Source organism: Vipera ursinii (genome assembly GCF_947247035.1).
Source record: "Vipera ursinii genome assembly, chromosome: 10".
In the NCBI taxonomy this organism is placed as follows: Eukaryota; Metazoa; Chordata; class Lepidosauria; order Squamata; family Viperidae; genus Vipera; species Vipera ursinii.
The window spans coordinates 4,748,363-4,770,686 of NC_139520.1; the positions used below are offsets into that span (position 1 = coordinate 4,748,363).

Genomic DNA, 22,324 nt, shown 5'->3' on the forward strand with positions numbered 1-22,324 from the left:
GAGCTGCAGGGCTGTCAGGGCTCAGCGGAAGCGCCAGGATCAGCGCCAGGATCCAGCTGGAGCTCAATGTTGATCCTGGCACTTCTGCTGAGCCCAGAAGAAGCGCCGATCAGCTGGAATGTTGCAGCATCTCCAGGGTCTTGTGATTTACATTCAGATGCTTGGCAACTGATTCATATTTATGACGGTCACAGTGTCCCAGGGTCATGTGAAGTGACCAAAACCTGCTGCAACCACTCAGCAGACGGGGGGGGGGGAAATAAAAATCAAACACCCCCCCACCCCACCCCTGCTGCCAATCCTCAACAGAAATGCTCACAACAATGAAAACCTCGGACAGGAGGAAGAGCGCCACCGGGCAGGCAGGCAGGTGTCTTGCTCGGCTGTGGCTTGGGGGGGCACTTTTTTCAGTGCCATTGTAACTCTGAACAGTCACTAAGCGAACTGTTGTAAGTCGAGGACTACCTGTACTTCATAACTTTTTTCCTTTTTTTTTGGGTCATCAGATTTTTGACACCTTGCTAGGCGACTGGTGGTACTCGGATGTTGCCCTATCCTAAAAGTGGTGCAATGGGTGAAAAGGTTGGAAAGCCCTGGTCTAGAACTAGGAGGTACCAATCAAATGGCTTCCAGGTCTCTCCCAATGGATCTTTGTACACGACACCGGCTTCCACTTTTGAAGGCAGTGCAAATTCCCGCATGCCGAGCAACACAGGATCCCCTCTTGCACACAAGCGTCTCCTAAGCTGGATGGGGGAACAGTAAACATCTGTGTCACAATTTCCTCCAATAGTTTCCCACAGACTCAGGAAGCAAGCGTAGAAATCATAAAAACGTTGGATATTGAGCAAATGTATAGCGCCAAATAAAAGTGCAGTCAGAAATCTCCAAGACCAGAGCCAGGCAAAGGAAGGAAAGGGATGTGCAGAAACGAGATTTAACAGGGACAGGTAGTCCTTGACTTACGACCACAATGGCGCGCAAAATTTCCATTGCTAAATGAGACAGTTGATGTGCTATTTGCCCCATTTTACGACCTTTCTTCCCACAGTTGTTAAGTGAATCACTGCACTTGTTAAGTTAGTAACACGGTTATTAAATGAACCTGGCTTCCCCATTGACTTTGTTTGTCAGAAGGTCGCAAAAGGGAATCACGTGACACCGGCACACTGCGACCGTCATAAATGTGAGTCATTTGCCAAGCGTCTGAATTATGATTGCGTGACCATGGGGATGCTGCAATGGTCATAAGTGTGAAAAACGGCCATAAGACACTTTTTTCAGTGCTGTTGTCACTTTGAACGGTCAGTAAATGAACTGGTATAAGTCGAGGACTACCTGTAATCATGAAGTATGTTTAGAAAATTGTAGTTTAGCAATTCCTTCCGTGGGACAGCTCCTCTTAGCCTGACACTGTAATGGAACTTGATTGTCCATTGCATTTGATTTTCAACCAACTCCACAGGATGTTGCTTCCAGAAAGTATTTAATAGCTGTGCTTAGGCGGCAGATTTTTTTTTTTTACTACAGATGTGCCAAAACATCCAGCAGGCCTATGATTTGGAGCACGGGTGTCAAATTCGCCACATCACATGACGTGTCGCAACGTATCGTGACTTTTTTTGCATTGCCGGAACTGGGCTGGGCGTGGCCTCCATGTGATGCCCCCAGCCCACGGGCCGGCACTTTGACACCCCTGATTTAGAGCAGTCTTTCTCAAACCTGGGTAAATTACTGCAAATTAGGTAAAAGTACTTTTCCTTAGTTAACAAAGTAAGAACTCATTTGCCCTTCATAATAAGGAAATTCCAACTGACTTAAAACGTTTGCCACGTGTACTAAAAAATATATCCAAAAATCTCTCCCAAGTATTCTTGGGAAGAAGAAACTCAATGAAAATACCCATGGTCATTTGTTGAAATGACATAAAAGATCATCCTAACTCCGAATCTTTGAGTTTGGACTCGGAAGTTTCAGCAACCGTGGGAAGTTACATGGTGCTGAAAGGAAGAGGCTCATGACCTGGAAGTTTGATAAGACTTTCTGAATAATAATAATAATAATTAATAATAATAATAATAATAATAATAATAATAATAATAATAATAATAATAATAACAACAACTAACAACAACAATAACAATAATAATAATAATAATAAAGTTGGAAGGGATCTTGAAGGTCATCTAGCCCAACCCCCTGCTCAGGCAGGAAACCCTATAGCATTTCAGACAAATGGTTGTCCAGTCTCTTCTTAAAAACTTCCAGTGTTGGAGCATTCACCGCTTCTGGAGGCAGCTTTGGGGCCAAATCATGGTGGAAGATTAACTTAAGAGATTGAACCTTGTGGTTGGACAGAGTTCAAGGGATCAGGTAGATGGATCCTAACAGTTCTCGTAATCATAAACTCCCATGAAAAAGGGAGTAACACAGCTAAGTATTTGGAGCAATATAATCAATTCCTTTCATTTGGTTTGATTACAGGTAAGCCTCGACTTACAAATTTGCTTAGCGACAGTTTGAAGTTACAATGGCACTGAAAAAAGTGACTTATGACCATTTTCCACACTCATGACCATTGCAGTGTGATCAAAAAACTCAAACATTGCAGCGTGATCAAAACTCAGACGCTTGGCAACTGGCTCATATTTATGATGGTTGCAGTGTCCCAGGATCTTGTGATCTCACTTAGCAAGAGAAATGTTGAGGCTCAGTTAATAGAATAGAATAGAATAGAATAGAGTAGAGTAGAGTAGAGTAGAGTAGAGTAGAGTAGAGTAGGATATGATAGGAATCTGGAAGGGACCTTGGAGGTCTTCTAGTCCAGCCCCCTGCTTGAGCAGAACCTATACCATTTCAGACAAGTGATTGTCCAGTCTCTTCTTTAAAATCTCCAGTGATGGAGCTCCCACAATTTCTGGGGGCAAGCTGTTCCACTGGTTAACTGTCCTCACTGTCAGGAAGTTTCTCCTTAATTCCAGGTTGCTTCTCTCATTGTTGCCTCCAAAAGAGGCACGTCTTATTTTTGGGGCGGTCTCACCCGCTTACTTTAGGACTGCTGCAGCCAGGCCTCCCATGCTGCTACTGCCTGGCTTCTCATGCGGCCACTTGCAGCTGCATGGCATGTGGTGCTCGCAGTAGGCTGCATGGTTTGTCACGTCGCTGACGCCGCTTGCAGAAATTGGGCAGCAGCGCAACAGGTGTGGCATGGAATGCCTGGCTGCGGCAGTCCTAAGATAAGCGAGTCTGGGGTGTGTGGGGCAGCTCCACCCCCCACCCTGCCCTAGCTGGATTTTACTCATGTAAAAAGGTAAAGTTTCCCCCGCACATGGGTGCTAGTCGTTTCCGACTCATCTCTGTTTCAAAGCCGAAGAGCCAATGCTTGTCCAAGGACGTCTCTGTGGTCATGTGGCCGGCATGACTAGACGCCAAAGGCGCACGGAACACTGTTACCTTCCCACCGGAGTGGTCCCTATTTTTCTACTTGCATTTTTACGTGCTTTCAAACTGCTAGGTTGGCAGAAGCTGGGACAAGTAACAGGTGCTCACTCTGTTATGCGGCACTCGGGATTTGACCCGCCAAACTGCCGACCATCTGATCGACAAGCTCAGTGTCCTAACCCACTGAGCCACCGCGTCCCTTTTTACTCATGTATCTCACCCCAAAACTAGGGCTTATTTTGGGGGTAGGGCTTATATTAGGCACATATGTAAAAATCAAGATAGGACTTATTTTCGGGATAGGTCTTATTTTCGGAGAAACACAGTCGCTGGGTGAGTCACTGGATTGTGTATCAGGCTGCATTGAAGATAGCTGCCTCTTGCAATCCTATCACGGGAAGTGCGATTTTAGAAATTTAAGAGAGCTGCTACATAAGAGGAGCTGGACTGGTACATGAAAGCATCCGTAATGGCCTTTTTAGGCATAACACAGACCCGTCCGGGCTGAGCAAACTTCTGCCTTGAATTCCAGAGAAGTTGCCAGCATAGGTGTAAAAATAAATGCAGTTCAGTTATGGGGTCCTTTCAGAATACTTCTAAGAATAGAGTGCAGTGTTTCTCAACCTCCGCAACGTCTATGAAGCGTGGACGTCAACTCCCAGAATTCCCCGCCCAGCCACGGGTAGGGAAACACAGGTGTAAAGCAAGCCATCCATTCATATCCTATCGCAAAGTCACAATCAGAAACCAAAAAGGAATCTTGCCAAAACCGCCTTAAATTCACAGCTTCTCCGAGGCGATCAAATAGGAAATGTATTATGTCTCAGCTTTTTCTATTAATTGGTTCCGATCATGTGACTGACAGCCCTAAAGTGGAGCTGCAATCACTGGAGATCATTTATCAGGTCACCGATGATTTAAATCAGTGGGGACCTGAAAGTAAACATTTTAAGTGGCCTGCATGCACAAGGACATCCCGAGGCTAAAAATAACCCTAAAAAAATTATAGTAGCTGATGAACTCTTTTCTTCCTAAAGGGAATTGCCACGGAGTCTGGAACACAGAACCGTCCTTTTCATTTTTCCCAGGCCGAAATGTGAATAAATTTTGACTTCATTGACACTTACAAAGAAAAAGCATCCTCCGAGATTTAAGAGACCACTCGATCCGTTTTGTTTTAAAAATGCTATTTTTTTACCGAAGTCACTTATTTTATTAAAACGTGTACAGTGATACTCTTTCCCCCTTTAGACTGATACAAGAAGATCTCCCGTCATCCTCGGCCCTGCAAGAGATCTCTTCTTGATCCTGTGTGCTGCACAGGCGTTGATTAATAGATGACGGACGGGATCGGACTGGGGCTGGGACAGACAGGTTAGGCTACAGAACAAGAGACAATTGGAGACAAACATGGTAGATAAATGAGATACCAAAAATACATCGTCGAGTTTCCAGTAAGATGTTTAAGGGAGCCTCCTGTGAATTTCCCCAGAGGATTAAGTGAAAAAAAAACCTCTTTAGGGATACAACCACAGGTAGCCCTTGACTTACAACCATTCGGTTAGTGACTGTTTGACGTTACAATGGAAGTGAAAAAAGTGGCTTAGGACCATTTTTCACACGTATGACCTTTGCAGCATCCCCAGGGTCACATGATCAAAAAACCCAGGCACTTGGCAACTGGTGCACACGTATGGCCGTTGCAGCTTCCCTGGGGGGGGGGTGTGTGTGTGTCACGGGACCACCATTTGCAACTTTCTGACCCGCAAAGTCAATGGGGGAAGAAAGATTCACTTAACAGCCGTCTCCCTGACTTAACAACTGCAGGGATTCACTTAACAACTGTGCGGAGAAAGGTCATAAAACGGGGGCCAAACTCACTTAACCACCGTCTTGCTCATTAGCCATGGAAAGTCTGGGCTGAACGGCGGTCATAAGTCAAGGACTGCCTGTACCGGCACACAAACCTTAGGGCAGCTTTCAAGGCTGACCCTCCCAGAACAGAAGACCGGGAGAGAAGGAGCTTGCCAAGCCCCTTTGGGGGGGAAGGGGGGGTCCCTCTTGTGTCGCTGGGCAGCCTCCTTGGCCAAGAGGGGAAGAACGACACACTTGCCAGAACCGATTTAAGAGTTTATTCAAAGGACGAAAGGAGACGCTGGGTTCCTCCCTCCCTCCCTCCCTCCCTCCCCCGCAGGCTGCTGCTCTTCCAACATTTCTCCAGGGCGTGAATGCGCAGGGGGGCTGCTTTAAAAAAAAACAAAACACCCAAAAACCTGGGAAAAGGCATTAGGAAAAAGAAAGAAGGAAGCTTGGAGACTCCTGAATGGGAATGGTCTCTTAGGAAAGCAGGCTGGGGGGGCTACTTTACTCCCCAGAGTCTGAGAGTGGTCCAGTGAAGGACTGTGAGGGGTGTGTATGTGAGCTTTTCAGTGGCACAAAGAGGCCATTGGCGCCAGCAACGTGGGGATCCCAGGGCTGATGTCATGCAGAACCAGCGCCCGGGCGACGGGCACAAGCAGGCGGGCACGGGAGCAATTCCACAGCCGAGTCTGCTGTGCTCCTCCGGATAATCCAAAAGGTGGGCAGTTGGGAAATCGGCCTCGCAGCCCCTTCCCCAGCTAAGAAACAGGCCACAGGACGACGTGCCCAGTTAACAACTATCTGCCGCCCGGAGCTGCCCCGGACCTCAGTTCACCTATTGGCTATTGCAGTGGGAGAGAAGACCCAGAGAGGCCATGCTGGGGATGGCTGGATTTGGAGAGTCGGACTCTGCCGACGCTTCAGGGCTTCATGTTGCTCAGGCGCAGATCTCGCTCGTGCTCGTACTGACGGTAATCCACTCTTTCCAGGAAGGCTCGTCTCTCCAGGTACCTGCGGGGAGGAGGCAGAGAGTCAGTTCCCCGGAGAGAACAGGGCGGATTTCTGATGGGTGGGAAGATGACCAGAAAGAGGACACTTCCCCCCACCCCCAGCTTTCCTCCCCTTCTCTCTTCCTGGTCTTGCTTGCAGCAGGCATTCTTGCCACTCTTCCGAGTTAAGATTGGCATCTTCACCTTTCAGGCCGCCCGTGACCAGAACAGCCTCACCTACCCACAAAGAGCTTGCGTTGGCAACACAGCAGGCATCTTTATAGATGGCCAGAAAAGAGTGAGGGATGCTTCTTTCCTTCTGTTCCTAACTTTCTGGGAAATAACCCGGGTCGCCCAGGTGGTTATCAGCTACAAATAACATTTTTCAATAACGGCGGTGAGGGTAAATGCCATGGAAGTCAATACATGTTTGCGCATGCTTTATGGTCTTTGGGGGGGGGAGGATTTGGTCAAGCTGAAGGCCTTCCAGAGATTGGCCGCCTAGAGGCCAGAAGTGTAAATGACCAGGCTGAGTCAGAGGGAGGGGTCAAGCACGTCATCAGTCTTGAGTCCCTTCACGTCCACAGATATAAGAGATGCTCATGGATCTAAGTCAGACATGTCAAACACAAGGCCCGGGGGCCGGATCCGGCCTGCGAAGTGATTTCATGTGGCCCGTGAAGCCATCCTGGAAACAGTGAGGGAACGGTCCCCACTGCCTTGGCCCTGGCCCAGAGACCCTCCTTCTGCCAGAGACCCCCAGATCTGTCCCACTCCTGCCCAGGTCCCCATAGGCACCCTTGATGCGAACGATGTAGAGCTGGCCACACCCACCCAGTAGGCCATTCGCACTCTAGCCATGCCCACCCAGTAGGCCACGCCCTGGCCATATCCACCCGGCCCCCTGAGGGCAACCACAATGCTGATGTGGCCCTCAATGAAATTGAGTTTGACACCCCTGATCTAAGTCCAGCCCTCTTTGAATTCCGTTGATTCTTATCTACCACCAATATGCTTTGAATGTTACCATGCGTCCCTGCAAGTAAAACCTACCCTGAAGATAAGCCCTAGCTTTGATTTAGGGGGGGGGGCTAATATAAGCCCTACCCCAAAAATAAGCCTTAGTTTTGGGGCAAGGCACACAACTGAAAATCATGCTAGGGCAAGGGTGAGGTGTGTGGAGCTGCCCTTGCACCTCCCACTCACCTACCTTGCAGCCAGGCCTCTCCTTGCTGGCCCACTTCTTCTGCGGCATCCCCCAGCCTGCATTTCACCATCAGAGGCCTTCCCGGAAAGGTCTCTGCAGCCGAGAACCGACTTATGGATTCAATCTGTAGCTCGGTTCTCAGCTGCAGTGGCCTTCCGGAAAGACCTCTAGTGCGAAATGCAGGCCGGAGCTCCATTCACAGCTGCAGAATTAAGCTGCTCCTTCGGCCACAGAAGAAATGGGCCAGCTGGGTGCGGCTGTCAGCGTCGGAGGTGAGTGGAAAAGACACACAAACACCCTGAAAATAAGACCTGGTGTCTGTTTTGGAGGCAAAAAAAATAAAAAATAAAAAATGTAAGACTGGGTCTTATTTTCAGGAAAACACGGTAGTGATTTGGATCCTTGTAGGAATCCAGCATGGAATAAACTTATATTCTTTTAGACAGCTTTGGTTCCTGATTTCTTCTACCTGACAAGAACATTACTGTACATGCCACCACAATAAGGTGTGGGATTCATGTTCCGTTTTTGTCCTTCTGGAACATCCATGTCCGGCCACAACAAGGCCAGGCCTGGTTCACCCAGAACGGCCAAACGATTGTGTAGGGTTTTGTGTTTGTTTTTTCACCTACAAGTTGCATCGAGTCAAGCAAAGGGTTAACAAAGCCCCGATTTATCATAGTCTCAAATTCTGCCTGCTAAAGCCAAACCCAAGGGGTATACCTGCATCTTGGCCCCAGGAACCTGAAGAATGGGTGGGAACAGTGTGTGGAGCATCAAGGTTCTTGAGGAAGCTCACAAATATTAAAAAAACCCCAAAACCCTAGGGAAAGAATGCTGCTGCTTCTGGGAGCAAAAGCAACAAGTGTCACTCATCAAGCAGTTGCCAAGGGAACAGAACGTTTTACCCATCTTTCCCTCGGTTGTGGATGGCCAGCTCATCGCCGATGCCTTCTTCTTCTTTGAAGGTCTCCCAGTCCAGCTTGGACTTCTCCAGCGTGCTCATTTTCTGCTTTTTGGCAAACATCTTCCCTAGAAGGCTGTTCATACTGCTAGGCCGCTTCACTCTGCAAAGGTAAAGCAGAAGATAAGACGACTTTGAGGTGACGGGCAGGCCCATCTCTCCAACTGCATGCAGTTTTGGTCACCGTGATGTAAAAAAGATGTTCAGACTCTAGAAAAGAGTGCAGAGAAGAGCAACAAAGATGATCTGGGGACTGGAGGCTAAAACATATGAAGAACAACGGCAGGAATTGGGTAGGTCTAGTTCACAGGTCGGCAACCCGCGGCTCCGGAGCCGCATGCGGCTCTTTGAGCCGTCTCTTGCGGCTCCCAGACGCCCGGTGCGCGCGCACCTCTTCCAACGGGCAGTGGTGCGCGCGCACCTCTCCAAATGGAGAGTGGCACCGCCCGTTTGGAGAGGTGCACGCGCACCTCCCCGAATGGGCGGAGGTGCGCGCGCACCTCCCCAAACCTTTGGAGAGGTGCGCGCGTACCTCCGCGCGAATGGGCAGCGGTGCCGCTCTTTGAGGAAGCTGCCGCGGCCCGTCTGTGAAGCTGCCGAAAGCGGCAGCTTAGCAGACGGGCCGCGGCAGCTTCCGCAAAGAGCGGCGCCCCTGCCCATTCCGAGAGGTGCGCGCGCACCTCTCCGAACGACCGGAGGTGCGCGCGCACCTCCCTAAACCTTTGGGGAGGTGCGCACGTACCTCCGCGCGAACGGGCAGCGGTGCCGCTCTTTCAGGAAGCTGCCGCTTTCGTAAACTGCCGTAAACTGAGCGCCCACGCAGCCTTCTCCCCCGAGGTGCGCAAATGGCGGCCGAGGCGCTCCGACGGGCCGGCGAGCGAGCGGGCGGCCTTGGGTCTCCGCCCCACTCCGGGGCTCACCTTCACGCGGCTCACGCTGGCCTCGAGCCGCAGCTGTTGCACCACTTTCTTCATAGCGGCTACGTTGGAGGCGCCGGACATGGCCCCCTCCCTCACTCACTCCCTCACGCCACTTCACTCCGAGCAACGCCGAACCCGTAAAAACGCCGCCGCTGGCAACGGGGTGGGGCAGGTTGTGTTTTTTTTTTTTTTTGCTTCTCGGAACTTTCGGACAAGTTTCCGGCGCTTGGAAAACTCCCCCGCCTATAGACTCTCGAGACGGGCGGGAGTTGGGAGTGGTGGCGGGGGGGAGGGGGGAGGAAAGACTCGTGCGCAGCAGCGCGCGCTGGCGGGCTCCCTGCGCAAACTCGGCCGGGCGCTTCCCCCCCCCGAAGCGGAAGTCGAAGTTGCCCGTTGGAAATTTAAGTTTGAGAAGCTGAGCGGGCGGGGCTTCCCGTCCCGTCTCGAGCGGCAGGAGAGGAGAGGAGGCCGGCGGGGGTGGGGGGAGGGGCAGCCGCGCAACGAACTTTCCTCAGTTTCCTCGCTAAAGTCCCTTGGGGCGTCGGCCGCGTGTCGTCGGTCGGGAAGGCAGGCTTTGTACTGCTGCAACAGTTGGGGGACGTAACTGCTGGGAAAACAACAACGACAACTCCACGCTTTCGGCAGCTTCCTTAAAGAGCGGCGCCGCTGCCCCTTCGCACGGAGGTACGCGCGCACCTCCCCAAAGGTTTGGGGAGGTGCGCGCGCAACTCCGGTCGTTCGGAGAGGTGCGCGCGCACCTCTCGGAATGGGCAGGGGCGCCGCTCTTTGCGGAAGCTGCCGCGGCCCGTCTGCTAAGCTGCCGCTTTCGGCAGCTTCACAGACGGGCCGCGGCGGGCTTCCTGAAAGAGCGGCACCGCTGCCCATTCGCGCGGAGGTACGCGCGCACCTCCGGTCGTTCGGAGAGGTGCGCGCGCACCTCTCGGAATGGGCAGGGGCGCCGCTCTTTGAGGAAGCTGCCACGGCCCGTCTGCAAAGCTGCCGAAAGCGGCAGCTTTGCAGACGGGCCGTCGCCATCGGGCAACCGGGAACCGGTTCCATCTCATTTTTAAAAAAATGGCAGCCGCGTGCGTCCGCGCATGCGCAAAAAACCTTTTTGCGCATGCGCGTGCATGGACACACGCACGCGGCTCCCTCTTTTTTTAATTTGTGATGGAACCGGTTCCCAGTGGCTCTTTTTCTTTTTTAGGTTGCCGACCCCTGGTCTAGTTTAAAGAAGAGAAGGGCGAGGGGTGACGTGATAGCAGTGTTCCAATATCTCAGGGGCTGCCCCAAAGAAGAGGGAGTCAAGCTATTCTCCAGAGCGCCCGAAGGCAGGACAAGAAGCAACGGATGGAAGCTAATCAAGGAGAGAAGCAACCTAGAACTAAGGAGGAATTTCCTGGCAGTGAGAACAATTAACCGGTGGAATGGCTTGCCTTCAGAAGTTGTGAGCTGTGGTGCTCCATTGCTGAAACTTTTTAAGAGATTCAACAGCCACTTGTATGAAATGGTACGGGGTCTCCTGCTTGAGCAAGGGTTGACTAGATGACCTTCAAGGCCCCTTCCAACTCTGTTAGTCTAACTTTCTATCACTCTTCAATGTCAAAAGTCTACCTCCCCATCCAGGGTATCCTCTTTTTTTGTTGTTGTTGCTTTCCGGCATCTGGTGTGAAACAGCAACAAGATTTTAAGCGACCCAAACTGCAGTATCAAATTGCGTTCAATCAAGTGGATTCCTAATCCCACCGGACGGGGCTTCATATAAAATGCAAAGCACTTGAAATGCAGGATAAACAAACCTAGCATACCCTTTCTGTGGGCTCCTGCGGCAAAACAGGCTCCCCGTTGCTTGCCAAATAGCACCGTCACCTGTTCTTCAGCACAACTGGGGCAAGGAAGTGCAACCTCGGAGGAGCCATCGGCTTGGCTCCCCATCCCCTAAGTGAGAACCGTGTAGCCCTGAGGGCACACAGAAAGCACCGCACGTTCGTTCGTACAGGGCCCACTGCAGACCCATCCCCAAATCCCTGTCCCGCAAAGAGGCGTCATGCATCAGCAGAGGCTTAGATCTGTACAGTAGTTTATTTTGCATTCCTGGGCGAGCTTCCTTCCTACTGACCTGGGGCCATTCCGAAAATCTGGAAAGGAAATGACTGGCATTCTTAAGCAGATGAAACAAGAGGGAAAGGCGGTAAGAAAGCACATCCCCAAAGTTCAGGCTATTTTAAAGAATCACTCCGGGAAAGAAAGAGACTTGTCCAAGCTTAGTTCCAGGGTTCAGTCACTCTTTCCCCACCCCGCAGCGGCTCGTGAGCCAGAGGCAAAGTTGAAAGGAAGAAGGTCTGCGTTCAGAGGAGCAGACTGGCTAAACGTTGACCAACCTTTATTAACTCTCTTCCTCCCAGTGCCAAAACAACACTTTTCCACTCCACTACAGAGAGGCCTTGACCTACAACCTATACATACAGATGTGTGTATATGATGTATGTTCTTACTTGTGCGTAGTGTGCACTGTGGACAGCACTTAATTTGTGAGTTACACAATGACAATAAAGCTATTCTATTCTGCTCTGCTCTATTCTATTCTTATTTTATTCTTCCATTCCTTATTCTATTCTATTCTATTATTCTATTCTATTCTATTCTATTCTATTCTATTCTTCTATTCTATTTCTATCTGCATTCCATTCCATTCATATTCCATTCCATTCCATTCCATATTTTCTTATTCTATTCTATTCTATTCTATTCTATTCTATTCTATTCTATTCTACTCTATTCTATTGTCTTCCTATCCTATCCTATCCTATCCTATCCTATCCTATCCTATCCTATCCTATCCTATCCTATTTTCCAGATTCTATTCTATTCTATTCTGTTCTGTTCTATTCTGTTCTATTCTATTCTCCAGATTCTATTCTATTCTATTCTATTCTATTCTATTCTATTCTATTCTATTCTATTCTATTCTATTCTATTCCTAATTCTATTTCTATTTCTAATTCTAATTCTATTCTGTTCCGCTCCACTCCACTCTACTCCATTCCATTCCATTCCAATTTCCATTATGCCCCACTACAGTTGTATCATAAAGGTTGTAAAACAGGTCGATCACATGACCAACTTGATTTTACAACCTTGTTTGTGGCAGTCGTTAAGTAAAGCAATAGTTTCCTATGGCCACACCTTTGCTGAAAATCAGGAAATGCTGGTTTTGGGCAAAACGTCGTAAAACGCAATCCTGTGATCGTGGGACACCGCAAACAGCTGTAAATGCAGCCAGGTTGCCAAATTTGGTCATGTGACGGCGGAGGGAGCCCGACTGTCAGAACTTCAAATCTGGGCCTTAAGTCCCTTCTTTCAGATCAGTCGTAACTTTGGTCGCTAAGGGATCGGTCGTAAACCGAGGAACATCTGCAATTTTCTTTTTCTTTATGCCTGAAAAACCAGCTTTCTCCATCCTGTTGCCCCATTGGATAGTCCAGGGGTAGCCAACCGTGGCTCTTTTATGACTCATGGACTTCAAATCCCAGAATTCCTGAGCCAGCATAGCTGGCTCAGGAATTCTGGGAGTTGAAGTCCATGAGTCATAAAAGAGCCACGGTTGCCTACCCCTGGGATAGTCAGATTTTGTATCCCATGATGATGTGGTTTCATTGCGTCTGGAGGAGGCAGTTCACGAAGGGCTGATCTAATCTGCAAGGGGGAGGATCAGATGCATCACGCTGAGTTTCAGAGATTCCGGTTGTCAGCCTGGCTGCTGGGTCCTTTCACTTGCCAAGCCCTCCATTCCCCCCCCCCCCCGCTTTTGATTTTTAAAGTCCTTTAACTGCCCTCCCCTTCCCCCCCCTACCACTGGCAAGGAGATACCTGTTTATTCTGAACTCACCTGCATGGAGTAAAGGCCTGGAGACTAAAACATATTTTTTATTTTTATTTTTTATTTTAATTCCATTTATCTCCCGCCCTTCTCCGAAGACTCAGGGCGGCTTACAAGCTTAGCAGTAGCCTTCATTCTATGTATATGCCTGCTTATTAGGGTTTTCACACATACCCCAAGTGGCATTATTACAAAGTCAGCTGAAGAATGGTTGCAAGATTTGGATTTGGCTAAGCTCGAGAAAAGAAGGACTAGGGGGGGACAGGATAGCAGTATTTGAGGGGCTGCCACAAAGAAGAGGAGGGGGTCAACCTGTTCTCCAAAGCACCAGAAGGCAGGACAAGAAACAAGGGATGGAAACTAATCAAGGAGAGAAGCAACCTGGAATTATAAAGAGAAACTTCCTGACAGGGAGCACAATCAACCAGTGGAAGTTGTGGCTGCTCCATCCCTGGAGGTTTTTAAGAAGAGACCGGACAATTACTTGTCTGAAATGGTATAGGTCACAGGTCTGCAACCCGCGGCTCCGGAGCCACATGCGGCTCTTTCAGCCATCTCCTGCGGCTCCCAGTCCTCTGCCATGTGTAGTCCCCCCCAAAAAAAGTGGGACTAAAAAAGTTCAACCAATCAATTCAAATATGCAGGGTAGGTGCATATCTCGCCTTGGCTCCACTCTTCAGTCAAACCCTGTTCTGTGCATGCGTGCATGTCCACACATGCACACACATTTTTGCGGCTCCCATTTTTTCCTTTTGTGAGGGAACCGGTTCCGAGTGGCTCTTTCACTGTTTCAGGTTGCTGAACCCTGGTCTAGGGTCTCCTGCTTGAGCGGGGGGCTGGACTAGAAGACCTCCAAGGTCCCTTTCAACTCGATTCCGACTTCAGCAGGGGCTTTTCCCAAAAACTGTGCATAGAACTATAGTCCTAAACTCAGCAATACGGACAGCTCCTCCTCTTTCTATACAGGCAGTCCTCAACTTGCAACGGTTCATTTAGTGACTGTTCAAAGCTACTACGGCACTGAAAAAAGTGACTTGCGACCGTTTTTCACAGTTATGTCCGTTGCAGCATCCCCACGGTCACACGATCAAAATTCAGCCGCTTGGCAACTGATTCATATTTACGACCGTTGCCGTGTCCCGGGGGGGGTGGGTGTTCACGTAATCTCCTTTTGCGACCTTCTGACAAGCCAAGTCAATGGGGGAGCCGGTTTCACTTAACAACCCTGTGACTAACTTAACAAACTGCAGTGATTCACTTAACAACTGAGGCAGGTAAGGTCATAAAACGGGGCAAAACTCACTTAACAAGTGTCTCACTGAACAAGAGAAATTTTGGGCTCAATAGCAGTCGCAAGTCGAGGACTATCGGTATTACACACACCGTCTGAATTTTACAGGGAGGTGAAGAGTCGTGACATGCTAAACAACCTCTTTTAAACGCCGTTGGGCCAGTTTGAAAGGAGAAGCTGCTTCACCTTTGCCATAAAGCAGAACAAAAGTGACAACTCAGCTGAGCGGTCAGAAAAGAAGCGAATTGTGCAAGCCCAGAAACCGCAGACTGAAACCTTGAAATTGCTGTTGGGACAAAGCAGGCCCTTCTTGCCGGCTCCTCTGTAGAGAAATATTTATGGTGACTTTAATGAGATTGCTGGGGAAGAGCATCCGCATCTCTTAGCCAAATCTCTGGGTTAAGAAACTCCCACGACCACGGTCTGAAATTCGGAAGAAATGCTGCTGGCAAACCACATCAAGCCACCTTGTGTTAACCATGGCTTGTCACAGAAGCCACAAATGGAGGAGTTCATGCCACAATAACCAACTACAAGATGCTTTAACAGGATGTGTCACGCCAGCCACGAAAACAAGCTCCCAGGATCAACGGTCCGCTTTGGCATAACGAACACAAAGTGCTTTGATGAGACTTATCACGGAGCGTGAAGCGATACCGTGACAAAACCGACCGCAGTACAAACCTGCAAGCAGAAGAGCTTCTGTTTCGGGTTATAATTTCTCTTTCTGCCTACATTCTGCCTCAAAGGGAAGGTGGCAGAACAGATTCTGGGAGCTGAAGCCCACAGGTTGTAAAGGGGCTGCAGTGGCCCACCTCTGCGCTACTGCAACCCTAACCCAGCACCACCCCTACACTCCTGCAGCGACATGCCACCCAAAGCTTGCTTGGCATCCTCAGATTTGAACTCCCAGATTTTCTCCTGCTGTGAAAAACGGGAGACGCAACCTAGAGCTGAGTGGTGCCGTGAGAAGCGATGCTCCCTCCAGGAGAAATTCCTTGCGGAATCCAGTAATGAAAAAAACCCAGTATGCATCAGCTGAGGCTAGCATGCAGCGCTTTCTCCAGGATGAAGCTGCTTGTCAGGACTGCTATCCTGCCATGCTTGCAGGGGAGGGTGTGTGTGTGTGCGGGTGTGTTAGCATGAGAGGAAACAAAACTGTGCATCCTGCTTGCGGCCGTGTGAGAGCCGACTGGCCCATCCAAGGTTACACTCTGGAATGCAAAACCATCCACCCCACGAAGCCAGGGACCGTCAGTCACCCAAACAATTTGTTAGCTCCTAACTGGACACTCACTGATAACCAGAGGGGAATAAGGGGATGTTCACATGGATTGGGCACGAAAATCCCAGATCCAGCATCGCCTCTTCTCTGCCCAGCTTTGCTTCTTCTTCTGTATTTCTAGCAGGACTACCGGATTCTGTTAACAGCTTTGTTCCCCATGCCATCCGTCTAGTAAACTCACAAGATCCGTTTTTCTCGCCAGGTTTAAGTACCCATCTGAACTAGACTGTGTTGTTTCTCTGGGACACGTGTGTGTGTGTGTGTGTGCATACGCATAACTTATTTTATGTATTTTTTGTCACGTTTATGCAATGTATATTGGAGATGGTTACCCTTTGAGAGCTGTATGCAACGAAATCTCATTTTAATGTAGCAATGCACATTTAAAGTGACAATAAAGTTTTTCTTCTATTCTATTCTATTCCTTTCTTCTATTCTCTTCTGTTCTCTTCTCTTCTCTTCTCTATTCTATTTTAATTTCTATTCTATTCTATTCTATTCTATTCTATTCTATTCTAGTCTTCTCTAGTCTATTCTGTTCTATATTCTATTCTTCTATTCCATATTCCATATTCTATTCCATTCCATTCTATTCTTCTTTCCCTAACCATGGGTCTGACCAATTTGGGACGTTTGACACCGCATCTGCAGTCTTCATTCACAACAAGAACGAAGACAGAGGCTTTTGACCCAGATGGGAAATGGGGCTTGTTTGGATGAGGAATCCAGGGGCCACCCTAGACGCAGCGGTGAAGGACATCCCAGCGACCTTTCCCAGGATCTCATCCCAGACTGCCAGACTCACTGGACCTTCACGCCCCCAGTGAGGAATTTAGCACTCAACATCTGGTTTGCTCTCAAAGAACTGACAGTTGGAGGAGGACCCGTTTTATCCCCACTTCCGTTACACAGCATTGGGTTGCAGGCAGTCCTCGACTTACGACTAAAATTGAGCCCCAAATTTCCACTGCTAAGCAAGGCAGTTGTTAAATGCAGGGTCCCCAACCCCTGGGCCGTGGCTCACTACTGGGGCACGGTCCCTTCAGAACTGGGCCGCGGAAGCAGCGGGTGGGCGCACTCATGCACTCAGCGCCACCTGCGGGAGCAGTGGGCGAAGCTCCATTTGTGCAAACAGCGACCGTGTGTGCCCGTCGCTCGGGCAAATGGAGCTGCATGCACGTGCGTCCTAGCCCACCCTAACCCTCTCCCTCCCCCCACCCTCTGCCAGTCTACAAAGCCAGTTAAGTGAGTTCAGCTCCATTTTATGACCTTTTCTCCCACCGCGCTTAAGCAAATCACTGCAGTTGTTAAGTGATTCATGCAGTCGTTAAGCAAAGCTGCCTTCCTCCCTCGACTTGGCTTGTTGAAGGTTCTGAATGATCACGTGACAGTACAATTGTCGTGCCGGTGGCCAAGCACCCGACTTTTGATCACAAGACCGCTACAGCAACGGTCATATGTGTGAAGACCAGCCACCATCAGGTTTTTCTGTGCCGTTGTAACTGTGAACAGTCACTAAACAAATGGTTCTAAACCGAGGACTGCCTGCATTCCTTCTTACCAGCGCACCGGCTGAACCCAGCGCCGGCTCTACCTTTCAGAGCTGCTCAAAGTCACAGGGTCTCAAACCACCTGCTCTGGGGCTTCTCCTTGGGGTCTAGCATCACGCCTTCCAGAAAAATCCAGGAGCTGGATTTGGTTCCCAGGCGCATCGTCCGGCGCGGCTTCAGACTCCCCTTTTGGCTGGTGACGGCAAATCTGTGCTTTGCAGCTGAGCTCCCAGTTTCCACAAAGTCTTGGAGCAGTTTAATGAAGGACAGATGCTCGGCACCGTTTCCCTCTTCCTCCTCTGCTGCTACTGCTTGAACGAGTCAGCCTTCCCTGGCGAATTTCCACTCCTTGCCCAGGTTTGGAAAGGCGTCAAAGAGTTGCAAGACGTTAAAATTTGGTGGAATATGCAAAAAATATTCAAGAAAAGGATAAAGTTTTGTCCGCAATTGTTTTTACTGGGCATTATTACAGATACTACTGTTGTGGACACTAAGTTGATGTTGAATTTAATTACGGCAGCGAGACTTTTAGTAGGGCAATATTGGAAGAAGGAAGAACTGCCGACTATAGAAGAATGGACTTTAAAAGTTTCCAATTTGGCGGAAATGGCAAAGATCTCAGCGTACTTGAAAGACCAGTCGCAACAGAGATATATTGTGGAGTGGAGAAGATGGATTGATTACATCCAGAATAAATATGGGACTAAAAAGTTTCACCTAGCATTTGAATAAGTATTGATGTGATATATAAATTACTTGGAGTTATTTTAATAAGAGTTAAAGTGCGATAGAACTTAATATTTTATTGTTGTTTGCATATGGTAGATTATGATTGTTTGTATTTTGATACCCTGTATTTAGCTCTGGGAAGTCGGGGAGGGGGGAGGGGGAGGGGAGGGAAGAGTTGGGGAGCTTTGGGGAGAGGGGAGGGGGTGGGGAGGGGTTTTGTCTTTTAAAAAAATGTACTGTAAAACTTTTCAATAAAAAAAAGGAGTTGCAAGACGAAGCCGAACGCACTAAATTGGGGGTGTCCAACCTTGGCGGCTTTAAGACTTGTGGACTTCAACTCCCAGAATTCCCCAGCCAGCAGAGCTGGCTGGGGAATTCTGGGAGTTGCAGTCCACAGGTGTGAAAGCTGCCAAAGTTGGATATCCCTGCTCTAAATGGATAAAATGCCAGGTGGACAAGAGTAACTCTAACCCAGCAGAAACACGGTGGGTACCCCCAGCAGGGTACAGGAGGAGCCACGGTTTACTAAACCCACAGGAAATGAATTCCACAGGTGGCCACCAGCCGGGGCAGCCAAAAAAAAAACAACCCGTTCCAAGAATGATTCCTCAAAAATGAAGCGAGCTAAGAACAAGACTGTCTCAGAAATCCTGCAACTGGACTCCGGGGTGCAGACTTCGCGGCTCTGCCTTGGGGTTTTTGCTCAGCAAAGAGACTCTCTCGCCAGCTGAGCTGCCAGACTAAACAAAGTGTCGCATCTCCCAGCAAATGGACCCAACATCTGGAGTAACCTATTCAATTTAATCCACTTCATTAGAATCAGAATCGAGCTGGAAGGGACCTTGGAGGTCTTCTAGTCCAACCAGCAGGAATGCATTTGTAGAATATTTATTGAAACATGTAACAACAACAATATTAAACCCAGATATTAACATAAATATTCTTGGTGAAAAAATCCTACTTTTTTATAAAAAAAAAAACAACAAATAAAAATCTTGTCACAAGAAGAACAGCATTCCTTTTAAATCTTTCCAAATATCTTGAATATCTGACAAATCATTTTGATTTTGCAAAGCCCGGAGCGGATTTTGGCGGAACACCAGGGATCTGTGGGCCATACTTTAAGAAATACTGAGTCAATCCATCCATCCATCCATCCATCCATCCATCCATCAGATGGAGATGAAAGGAACCTTGGCAGTCTTCCAGTCCAACCCCCTGCTCAAGCAGGAGATCCAATACCATTTCAGACCAATGGCCGTCCAGCCTTTTCTTAAAAACCTCCAGTGTTGGAGCAGCCACATCTTCTGAAGGCAATCCCTTCCACTGGTTGATTGTTCTAGCTCTTAGGAAGTCTCTCCTTGATTCCAGGTCGCTTCTCTCCTTGGTCAGTTTACATCTGTTGCTTCTTGTCCTGCCTTCTGGTGCTTTGGAGAACAGCTTGACTCCCTTTTCTTTGGGGCAGCCTGTCAAATATTGGAGCAGTGCTACCATGTCATCCCGGTCCTTCCTTTTCACCAGACTTACCCAATTTAATTCAGTTCAGAACAGAGCTGGAAGGTCTTCTAGTCCAGGGGTCCCCAACCCCCGGTCCGTAGACCGGTCCCGGTCCGTGGCATGCCAGCAAGTGCAGGCAGCACACAAAACCACGCACTCTCGGATCCACGGAAAAACTTTTTCTCCACGGAACTGGTCCCTGATGCCTAAAAGTCTCTTCCATTCCAACCCCCTGCTCAAGCAGGAGATCCTATACCATTTCAGATAAGTGACTGTCCAGTCTCTTAAAAACCTCCAGTGATGAATCACCCACAACTTCTGAAGGCAAGCCTTTCCACTGATTAACTGTCCTCACTGTTAGGAAGTTTCTCCTTAATTCCAGGTTGCTTCTCTCCTTGGTTAGTTTCCATCCACCGTTTGTCTTCTGGTGCTTTGGAAAATTGTGCAGGTGATGGACGCACCGAGGCACAGAACTCCACTCTAGCTTGAGAAAAGAGATTTGCAAGGCAGGGCTTGTGACTTCACCTGGACAATAGCTGCCTTTAAAAGGCTCAGAGGACCAGGAAAGGTCTTGCGCCCTCTGGTGGCTGGTGCCGGGACAGGAATTTACTCAGTGCATACTCTCTGCGCTCCATGTGCAAACGGGATTTCCAAAAACTCTTGGGCTGGATTCCCACAACCTGATAAGACTATTCCAATACAAGATTTGGCCAGTTGTGGGAAGCCAGGCACTCACTTACTATACTGTGGAGAACATGCTAGAGTATGTAAGTTTGCTTTTTAGCTTGAATAAAACAGCCTGCCTGGTGCTTGAAACGGTGTGTTTCAGACTCAAGAATTCAAAGGCAAAGGTAAAGGTAGGTAAAGTTTCCCCCGCACATGTGTGCTAGTCGTTTCCAACTCTAGGGGCCGGTGCTCATCTCCGTTTCAAATATTTTCAGAATATTTTCTTCAACCAAAAATACATGATTCAAAACATCCAACAAGAGTCAAACAGATTAGCAAGAACGGACCAGGATTCTCTTTGAATGTCTCCGAACGGTTGCCTTCAGCAACCAGCCCTGCCCACGCCTTCCCCTTTTATTATCTGTCCCAAGGCGTGGCTTCTCACTGCCTTCTCCTCCTCTCACTGAGTTGCCTCATTGCTTTTCTCCGCTCTGCTCTGCTGGATTGCCTTCTGCTTCTAGCATCTCTGAACAGATTCAGCTGTGACTCCTCTGAGTCTGACGCCTCCTCCTCACACAGCTGAGCCGCATGAGGAACATGACTGGAGGGGTCAGGCTGAGAGTCCTGCAGTGCATCAGAGCCTCCCTCCGACACCGAAGGCTCTCCAAGCCCCCCTCCTCCTCAGATTCCTCAGACTCAGCTGTTGGGAGCACAGGCTGACACTGAATCACAACAACCACCAAGTTGGGACGGCTGACAATACCAGAGCGACTTCTCCCTCCCCTGCCAAACAAAAGACAGGGGACTGCTCCAGTGCATTCATCCGTTTCCTTTCGAGGTTGGGTGGGAAATAAGGAATTTCCCTGTTAGTGTCATCCATGAGGCTCCAAGAGAGTCAGCCAATTCCCGCTGGTTCTAAAGAAGCCATTGCAATCCCCTCCCAGCAATCCCCCGACCTACGCTGCACGAACAGAGTTTCTCAGGATCTTACCCCGAAACTGTTGGGTGCGATGTCTGGGTTGCCACCTTCGGCTCCTGCTGTTTCAGAAACTGCTGGGCTTCCTTTGAAGCAGGATCGACTTCCTTGGTGACCCTGCCAGAGGGAGGAAAGACAGAAAGGAAATTAGCACCTTAAAGCAGAAGGCCATTCCTTCCATCCCTCCTGTTCGGTCCCCATTTTGAGTTCTGACCGCAGGGTCTCTGGAAGTGAGGTCTGGGCCGCCTGCATTGCTTGCACGACTCCAGAAAGCCCCAGCTAAGAAGGTGTGCAATGATCACCACCCTCCTTCAACCAGTTGAGGAGCTGAAGTCTTACATCAGCAATATCAATAACAACAGCACTTAAGACTTATGTACCACTTCACGGCGTCTTACAGCCTTCTCTAGGCGGTTTACCAAGTCAGCCTATTGCCCCCGACAATCTGGATCTTCATTTTACCGACCGCAGAAAGATGAAAGGCTAAGTCAACCTTGAGCCGGTCGGGATCAAACCGCTGGCAGTGGGCAGAATCAACCTCCAAACGTGCGTTCTAACCACTGAGCCACCAGGGCTCATTGGGAAACACTGGGAAGACGGCGTTCAACTCAACTCTTGAAAGGCCCCAAGCACAACAAGGCACATGCGCTACTGACGATGTTACCTAGGTTGTGTCCTGAAACATCTGCCAGAAAACAACCAAGCTCAGAGGGCACCAAGGACCCTCTAGAGCAGGGGTGTCAAACTGGCGGACCGCGGGCCGGATGCGTTACATGCAGGCCACACCCACTCTGGCTCCGCAAAGGCAAAATAAGTCACGATACGTCACGTGACGCGATCAGAGTTTGACACCCGTGCTCTAGACCTTTTCCTCCCCCCCCCCACTCCACACCCCCCACTCCCTTCTAGCACTGATGATGTTACCTAGTTTGGGTCATGAAACGTCTGCAAAAAAACAACCAAGCTCAGAGGGCACCAAGGACCCATTTCAACCCCGAGCTACTAATTTTCTCCTTTATTGGAAGAAACGCATTCATCATGACAATGCTGATGAATTTAATGAATTCAA

At 49.1% G+C, this 22,324-nt stretch overlaps 1 protein-coding gene across 6 annotated transcripts in view; it reads right to left on the reverse strand.

Annotated features, from left to right (window-relative positions):
* Positions 1-4,611: 4,611 nt before the first annotated feature.
* Positions 4,612-22,324, reverse strand: part of CFDP1 (craniofacial development protein 1) — a 35,956-nt gene continuing 18,243 nt past the window's right edge. For 5 of the 6 annotated variants that reach the window (XM_083370707.1, XM_083370706.1, XM_083370705.1 and 2 more), the window contains 3 exons: positions 21,271-21,372; positions 8,406-8,564; positions 4,612-6,312 (listed from right to left, as the gene is read on the reverse strand). In XM_083370707.1, coding sequence (XP_083226833.1) covers positions 6,222-6,312; positions 8,406-8,564; positions 21,271-21,372 — 352 coding nt within the window. In that variant the 3' untranslated portion in view covers positions 4,612-6,221. The remainder of the gene's footprint in view (positions 6,313-8,405; positions 8,565-21,270; positions 21,373-22,324) is intronic. The other variant, XR_014493425.1, reaches the window with a different exon arrangement.